We start from the raw sequence: 9084 nt of genomic DNA, 5'->3' as shown, positions 1-9084 counted from the left end.
GCTCCATGAAAAAAATAAGAAGTCATATTACTGATTCTTCAAGGCACAGGGAGTGTGGACAATAGGGGTGTTTCCATTACAGTCCAACACCCGGACTGAGGTGAGTCTCACTTGCCGAAACGGCCCTAATTTGAATACGAGCCGTCCTGAGTGGTCTCTTGAACGATCTTTTTTTTGTCGAAGAGCAGGGCCATTTTTCTCCCCTGAAAAAGCCTGGTTGCTGATTAGATAGAACGTTAAGCAGGATGTGACGTAGTACTCGAAGCCACAACAACACAGGCCATTTGTAAAAGCCAGCAAAGCAGTGTTGCCAACTTAGTAACTTTGTCGCTATATTTAGCGACTTTTCAGACCCACTTAGCGACTATTTTTCAAAAAAGCGACTAGCGACAAATCTAGCGACTTTTTCTGGTATCATTGGGCCGGCAGCTCGTTAAGAAGAGTAAGAACGAGTCGAAGCGCACAGTCCTCCTGCAGCAGTCTCTCCCAGCTGCAGTGACAGAGACAGAGCTGGAGGGAATGTTAACCCCTTAGCGTCCAGTCTGCAAATTGCTAATAGACTAACAGCTAGCTCTGTAGCAGTACAGTGTGCATGTGCTGCTGCTGCAGGAGGTGTTCACCTAGCAATCTCTGTTTGTTTACAACAAGCACCGGACACTCTGTGCACAGCTAGCGATGCAGGTTAATAATTAAGGATCACAATGTTTATGATCAGCTGCTAACGTTGTGCACAGTTAGCGATTGCGGCCACAGTTGCGTCTCCCGTGTTTAATCCGTCGCGTCACGAATCACAGTCAAAGCTGTCGCTAAGCGATTACGCGTTGATCGAAAACCAGACAATGTAGTCTGCTGTTATTGTTGTTATCATACTTGCTGAGAGAGCTGAGACGTATACAGATGTATAAAGTGACATAATGATGTGACTCTGGACCCTGTGGAAAAGCAAACAGGTTCAGAGAAAGTTCATAAGTTGAACCAGCACCAACAACAACACCAGCAAAAGAACTAGGTTCACGTTGGTTGAAAAGAGGTAAATGAGAACCGAATTCATACTTACTCTGATTCTATGATTTCTACATTTCAAATGTTCAAATGTAGAGATTTTTTGTGTGCTCTCCAGAAACATACGATGCCTCATTTATTCTGGCAACCAGGTTATAATGGATAAGCATCATGAAACCCATTGAACAAATAAGCACGACTTTGGAAGTAAAGAGCAGGGAAGTTTGTATCTCATGCCCCTCACAGTAAAAAAAAAAAATTCATATTAGTGTCATATTATTGATTCTCCAAGGGACAGGGACAGGGACAGTCTTGAGCCAGGACTTACAGGAGAAACCATCTGAGGCTTACTTTAATTTGTAGGGGAATTGGCAGAAAAAGAGGAAGAGTTAACAAATTGAAATAAAACTTGTGAACAGATAAACTGAACTAAATGAAATCTGATAATCAACTTCAATAAATTCACATTTACCTTTTAAAGTGGGAGTTCACTCTTCATATTGCCCTAAATGGTAAATGGACCTGCACTTATATAGTGCTTTTCTAGTCGCTTTGCGACCACTCAAAGCGATTTACACTACAGACTGTGCTCATTCACCTGTTAGAGGCTACCCTAAATGGTGCCACCTGCCACCATTGGGAATTCATTCACACATCGATGAACGCAGCAACAGGAGCAATTTGGGGTTCAGTATCTTGCTCAAGGATACTTCAACATGTAGGCTGCCATGGTCAGGGATCGAACCACCAACCCTCCGATCGGTGGGCAACCCGCTCTACCAACTGAGCCACAGCCGCCCTACCACCTCCTCTTCTCTCCTCTCCTCTCATCTCTGTGAAAAACCTCCAAAGAGCACAGGAAATAACAGTTAATGTCTAATGAGAATAATGGTTATTAATTAATGGTTAATTAATTATCCATCTGTATCATTCAAGTAAGATATTTACCTTTTACATGAGCTTAGTTTTGCCCTTGTTGTTTGGGACAACATCCCTTGTTGTTTCCAGCTTTTCAATATTTCATCTTGTCACTCATGAAGAGGTAAGGGAAGTTTAATTCATTGAGCTGTGGATTAACGGTTAGTGGTGTTGTTTTACTGAGACATGGCGCCCCTCCCCTGTCAATCACACATGGGAGCAGATCAGTGGCGGTTCTACACAGGGGTCTACAGGGGCCACTTCCCCTGCGAAGAAGCCCTTAGCCCCTGCTGTGGCCCTGTGTCAAATTTATAATCAAAAGACTGATTTATAACGATGACCGACGGAACAATTCTTTGTCCAAACAATATCTAATTGTACACAAAAGGAACCCAGAATGTGTACATTGTGTAACAGTTTAATTGTGCAATAAAAGCTTTTGTATATAAAAAAGAGATCATTCTCACTGTACTGCGCTTTCAAAATACAAAAAGTAATTGTGCACAAAAATGAGAAATGTCATTGTCGTACAAAAATTATTGTTATTGTTGGTAAGTCTCATTCTCAAGTCTCGCAGTTTTTTAATGTGCCCTCTGACAAAAATCGACATGTTATAGTATGACTTTTCTTTGACATCCCATAATATGGTGTTTTTCTGTCATTTCTGACCATCTTATGCTCTAACATGTATCAACAGACTATAATTGGGACATTTATAGCATTTTTAGGCATTTTCAAAATATGACCATTTTTGGCAAAAATCAACATACATGACTTTTTTTTTGAGAGGGTCATTTTAGACATCCCATAATATGGAGTTTTCCAATGATTTTTGGACAAACTATACTACCACATGCATCAACAGACTGTAATCGACCCATTTCTAGCATTTTAGGCATTTTAAATGTTGACAATTTTTGACAAAAATCAACATACTATAGTATGACTATTTTTGAGACGGTCATTATTGGACATCCCATAAGGTGTTTTTCCTGTAATTTCTGGTCATATTATGCTCTAATTATAATTGATTATTTTTGATTGGTTATAATTGTCTCTTCTCCAGATTTTTGGTGCCTGAACAGATATGAGTATGTTGAGGATCTGTCTCTGCTTTCTGACTCAAAACATGTCCAAAGTATGTGCAGTTCTTTGACCAATAGGTGATGTCACAGCCTGTGTCCAGATTTAATTAGGCAGTGACTCAGGTTGCCAAATCCAGACTGACATAATCAGTTTAGACACAACCAACCTGAGCGTAAGAGCTTATGAGTGGATTGTGCAGCTGCTGGTCACCACACTTTGCAAACAGACACTTTAAAAATTGAGGCTGACTTTCACTGAAAGAAACTGTTTCACACCAGATGGAGAGGCAGGAATTGACCACAACTGAAAATGGCAGCGAGGAGTGTGAAACAGAGAATGGGGGTCAGGAGGAGGGAGGGTGGATGGATGACGAGATGGTGGTCGATGGAGACATGGAGGATTGGAATGGATTTATTTCAGGAGGAATCGTGTCGGGACAGGCAGAGCAAGGGGAGGCAGTCGCTGAATGGAGACCTGGTGAACCCGTAACCCCACAGCATGTTTTAAAGCTCAACAGTTACACTAAGGGTAAGTCTGTTAATGTTCCTCAGAACAGATTTACAACTGTCCCTGTTTATACTGTATGTGGGTTTATGTTGCATTGGTTTATTTTTTTTTTATGTAAATATACTCTGGACAGAAGTATCAGAATACAGTCTGGGTTTATATGCTATTCTGCTGAGAAATTTGTTTAACCCTCCGGGATCACTTCAGTTTATTACCCTTGAAAAAAAATGCTATATAAACTAACATTTGTTTTGCATTTGTTTTTATCACGGTCTTGGATATGTCAAAGATTAAAAACAAAATTGATTTTGTTGCATTTTTAGTTTTTATGTAGTGTCAGATTTAAAATGTACTACCCTTTAAGGCCATTAAAGCCAAAAATGTCCACTTCCAAAAGAATGCTATAAAAACATTACAGATTAATATTTTTTTCCAATTCTTCCTGCATAAACCTCGTAAACTACTTTCGCCCTGCTAAAAACTACCAAATGTTTAAACATTTTTGTCATTTTAACCCTTTAAAGGACAGTTTGATTACACCATGTCACTGATGTTTTTATTATTAATTATTTTCCGTATAATAAATACTTTTGGCTGGGGCATTAGTTTTTATCACAGCCATGGCTATGTCAAATATTAGCAACAAAATTGATTTTGATGCATGTTTAGTTTTTTGTGTAGTGTCAGATTTAAAATTATATTTTTTAATAGAGAAAGTCTTAGATCTTAGATTTCAACTCTTGAAAAATTGGAGCAAGTGAAGGGTTTATATTTTTATACACTGTAAACCTTGGTTGTAATTTTACAGTGAAATCTGAATAGTATTCTACTGTATTGTTGTCATACAGTGTCATGCTGTATATTGCAATGCAATACAAATGTCATTAAAGCACCTTAATACCTGATATTTCATTACTTCATACTGAAACAAGCCAACATGTCATGGTAATAAAATTAAGAACTAAATCAATCTTTTTTTGTGTTATCTCTCATTTCTGTAAATAATGGGATACTGACACATTGGGGCATTCCCGTTATTTTCACCTTTTCTTCATCTGATTCTAAGCTATATAACATGTAAAACACTGCTGAAGAGAATTATCAACTGTTGTTGGATGGATGTGTGGCAGAGTACCTGTGTTCACCAGAAGACAACATCTACAATGTAAACTTCTCTCGCTTCAAGATCAGGGACCTGTGCAGCGGAGCGGTCATCCTAGACATAAAGAAACACAGTCCAACAGGTACTTTTTCATCTCTATGTTTTTACATCTGTAGAGATGCTGAATGTTCTCAGAAGAATCTCACTCAATCTCAGTCTTGATAGTAATCCAAAGAGGCTGCACTTGACACCAAATGTATAGAAAGGGGCGTCCCGGTGGCTCCCACTGGTAGAACGTTACCATTAAGGCCAAGTCCTTTCTGTGGCGGAGCCGGGTTCGAGTCCGGCCTGTGCTCCCTTTGCCGCATGTCCTCCCCTCTGTCACCCCCTTTCTATCTGTCACTTTCAATAAAAAAGCATGAAAAACACCCAAAAAATAATATTAAAAAAAAAAAAAAAATGTATAGAATGTTTAAAGTAAAAAGGGTTAATCACAACTCGCCATTGTGTGTGTATTGTGTAAAATTCCTGGGGATGATGCTAGACAAAAGGCCAAAGATCATTTATCAAACAAGCTTACGACAGAAAGTGAGCGTAAAGTGGCCATACGATCATTTCTACGCAAGGCTCGGCATTTATCAATTTGGACGAGAGCGGAGGGTACGATCAGATCTCACTTATGGTCTCAGGTCACATACGCAAATTTGAGTCAGCGTGAAGTCGACAAGTCTAAGTCGGAGAATTGATCTTAGACTATAGTATCGATGCCTGGAGCTGATAAAACTCTGTGGTGTTTAGTTTTTCAATGGTGACAAACCAAAGCATGTTTAGGCTACATCATTTATCATTGAAAATAAATAAACTGTGAAATTCTTTAAACAGAATATTAACCAAGGCAGTTAAATGTTGTTGTCTTCTGCTATTTTATGTTTAACGTTTTCCGACTCGGACACTGGTGTTTCCTCCACCAGCGTTGGTGCCCGAATAGAAAATATAATAGTAAAACGTCTATTTCTCTGCTCTGTGTTGTTATTAGTAACGGTGCACTTTGCTAATAAAGGTGACTTAAAAAAATACAATTTAAAAAAAAATCCTCTTTTTGGCCGTATTGCGTCCTTCGGTGTCATAAACTCTCGGGGCAAGGCATCTGAATCAAGTATATATGTAATAATAATATAATATTAATTTTTATTTAGAGATATTTGGGTGTGATATTTAAATGACGCTTGTTTCCAGCTGCACACTTATGCTGTGATTGGAGAGATATCATCATTTGATGAATCACACATGAACCCTGTCCTATGACAATATATAGGCTCAGATCTGTGCTGGTTTATACGTTCGTTTGATAAATGAGGGCCACTGTGATTCAGACTCTAAGGACAATGAGCATGATGAGCATCCAGTAAAACATTTAGCGTGGTGTATTCAAGATACATTGCCATGGGCCAGATTGGTCAAAAAAAAGTTTTACTGGATCTTTAATTTGAGCAAACTAAGAAATCATACTCTGGTGACCATAAATATTCATATTAAATTTGATGGAAGTACAACTGAGACTTGTGAAGTTGGACAGATGTCACAGTGTAACTCAGCTGGTTGCTCAAAGGAGTATGTCAATACATTACTCCTTAGAGCAGGGTAGTTTTGCTTTACACATTATTCTTGAAAAGATGTTGGAGCCAATTATTAGTAGTACTGAAATGTTTACTGATATGGAAATTATAGGTTTATATAAATGCTAAGAGAACTTTGATTTCTTAGCCAGTGTTGAGGGTCTGTTCCTATGAATGTTCCCATTATTAATAATCTCTGAATTATTTCAAATGGATGGATTCCTGTAATTTTTTTAATAATGTGCCAAAGTGTTTTGTATAACATTAAGTATAGTCGCAGCCAAAAGGAGCACTGTAGAGATGTGGTAACTGCTAAATGTTGCTGAACTACACAGAGTAAATGAATGCTCAACATTTGATTAAAGTTTTTCCTTAAATTTTCTCTTTTTCATTTTCTCGTCAGAAATTCAAGATGTCATTGATCTTGATACAAACCGATTTATCCAGTATCACTTCTCCCCTGTCTTCCTGAGCCTCAGAGAGATCGGAGCTACGTAAGTCCAGGGTATTTTATTCTGTTAGAAAAACTGCTGGTTTAAAAGCAGTATTCATTTGATATAGATTTACCTAGGTATACGAAAGAGAGCTCTGTGATGGTTTAAACTAAATTTACTTTGGATTGAAACAGAGTAATTAGGTTGGCAACAACAAAATTATGAATAAAATGTATTTACTTTACTTTATTCCATCACAATTCTTATTTCTTCTTGTTAATTTTAAATGGCTTTAGTCTTTTTAACTCCAACACTGGACACTCATACCTAAATGAGAAATGTGGTTCTGACTTTGTGGTGATGTGTCTTTAAATGTTATAACTGTGGGACCATGTATGAACTTAGTACAATCACATTGAGCTGATCAGCTGTCTGTCCCTCAGGTTGGAGTTCACAGTGGGCAGCAAGGCACTGAACCGCTTCCGTCTGATCGAAAGACATTTTTTCAGAAACCTCCTGCTCAAAACCTTTGACTTTGAGATCGGCTTCTGCATCCCACACAGCAGAAACACCTGTGAGCACATCTACTGCCTACCTGACCTGGAGCCTGAGACAGGTACTATTCAATGACTTCTACACCATAAACCATTTCCACAATAATGCAGGTGAAATATGACAATGTTGCTTGTATGTCAAAGAAGGTTCTGTCCTTAATAGGAAATGCTATTGGGGTATTAATTACCAACCTTATGAACATTTTCTTTATCCTAACCCCTTGATGTAAAAAAAAAATATTGTTTTATCCCCCACCCTAAATTTCAAAAGGTTTTTCTTTAAAAAAAAAAAGAAAAAAATTATAAAAGGTCTGGAAGGACATCTGCTCTTTCTCCCTGAGATATTCTGGGGCTAACAGGGGCAGGTCATGAACAGAGAAAGACTCAGTATAATTAACGTCAGTGGTGGAATGCAACTAAGTACATTTACTCAAGTACTGTACTTAAGTACAATTTTGATTAAGTTGTACTTTATTTGTGTATTTCCATTTTATGTAACTTCATACTTCTACTCCACTACATTTTGAGGCAAATATTGTATTTTTTACTCCACTACATTTAGCTGACAGCTTTAGTTACCTTTCCGTTCAAGATTTAACATAAAAAAGACATTTTATTTATTTTTTAAATGAAACTTCATAACAGTAGATTGAGTAGTTAAAAGGAGCTATTCTGGGTCCATTCTGCATAACGAGTAATTTTACTTTTGATACATTAAGTACATTTTGATGCTGACACATTTGTACTTTTACTTCAGTAAGTTTTGAATGCAGGACTTTTACTTGAAGTGGAGTAATTTCACTGTGTGGTATTAGTACTTTTACTCCAGTAAGGGATCTGAATACTTTTTACACCACTCTGACAATATAATTTGATATTTTGATGGAACAGTAATCACCAATACAAATCACCATCAAATACTTTCGAAATTTATGTTGTTGTGATTCAAAAGTGCCTTTGTTCATCTGCAATTTTGTTGAAACAGTCAAATCACAATGTTTAACTCCTGCTCAACTTGTTTCTCTTTTACTCTGCCCAGTTGAGGAAATAATTTCCAATCCATTCGAGACGCGCTCCGACAGCTTTTACTTTGTCAACAACAAGCTGATCATGCATCACAAAGCGGAGTACTCCTTCAGCCCGCAGAGAGGAAGTGGCACATCCAGGGAAAGTGTCTTTGAATGGGATCAGTAATGCCTCAGATACTGTTCATTAAATGGTGCTTCAGATTGTACAACTATTATTTTATATGATGTTTTTTCTAAAACCAAAAACAAAATAATTGAATAAGTTTACTATTGAGTAATGCTCCTACCCACCAGTGTATGAGCTCTGAATCTGAAGGCATTGTATCAAGGCAATCATATGTACAAAATAATACTTTTGACCTTAAACTCTACATGTAACAGTGGTTGAATGTAACTAAGTATATTTACTCAAGTACTGTACTTAAGTACAATTTTGATGAAGTTGTACTTTACTCGTATTTTCATTTTATGTAACTTTTTAGTTCTACTCCACAACATTTTGAGGTAAATAGTGTACTTTTTACTCCAATACTTTTAGCTGACAGCTTTAGTTACTTTTCAGGTTGAGATTTAACATGGAAAAAACTTTAAGTACATTTTGATGCTGATACTTTTGTACTTTTACTTCAGTAAGTTTTGAATGCAGGACTTTAAATTGTAGTGGAGTAACTTCACAGTGTGGTATTAGTACTTTTACTTAAGTAAGGGATCTGAATAATTCTTTCACCACTTACATGTAATGTATATCTGTGTATCTCTGCAAAACAGAGATGTACTATAAATGTGTTAGGACTAATTTATCTTGTATGTGTCTTGTTTATTTATTTATTTATTTTT

General features: G+C 37.2%; 1 protein-coding gene across 1 annotated transcript; it reads left to right on the top strand.

Annotated features, from left to right (window-relative positions):
- The first annotated feature begins 3284 nt into the window (after nucleotides 1-3284).
- unc119.2 (unc-119 lipid binding chaperone B homolog 2) lies at nucleotides 3285-8413 on the top strand. Its single transcript, XM_059348078.1, has 5 exons — nucleotides 3285-3534; nucleotides 4644-4757; nucleotides 6635-6725; nucleotides 7109-7281; nucleotides 8259-8413. The coding sequence occupies exons 1-5, from the start codon at nucleotides 3285-3287 to the stop codon at nucleotides 8411-8413; spliced, it is 783 nt and encodes a 260-aa protein (XP_059204061.1).
- The last annotated feature ends 671 nt before the right edge of the window (nucleotides 8414-9084 follow it).

Source organism: Centropristis striata, chromosome 13 (assembly GCF_030273125.1).
Source record: "Centropristis striata isolate RG_2023a ecotype Rhode Island chromosome 13, C.striata_1.0, whole genome shotgun sequence".
Taxonomy (NCBI): Eukaryota; Metazoa; Chordata; class Actinopteri; order Perciformes; family Serranidae; genus Centropristis; species Centropristis striata.
The sequence above is the reverse complement of the archived record's forward strand: the minus strand, read 5'-3'. Positions and strand labels throughout refer to the sequence as shown.

Excerpts from the sequence above, each read along its gene's own strand:
- unc119.2 (XM_059348078.1), top strand. The coding sequence starts at position 3,285 with ATGGAGAGGCAGGAATTGACCACAACTGAAAATGGCAGCGAGGAGTGT. Across the intron at positions 3,535-4,643 it reads GCTCAACAGTTACACTAAGG|AGTACCTGTGTTCACCAGAA; the intron begins GTAAGTCTGTTA and ends GATGTGTGGCAG. Across the intron at positions 7,282-8,258 it reads TGACCTGGAGCCTGAGACAG|TTGAGGAAATAATTTCCAAT; the intron begins GTACTATTCAAT and ends TACTCTGCCCAG.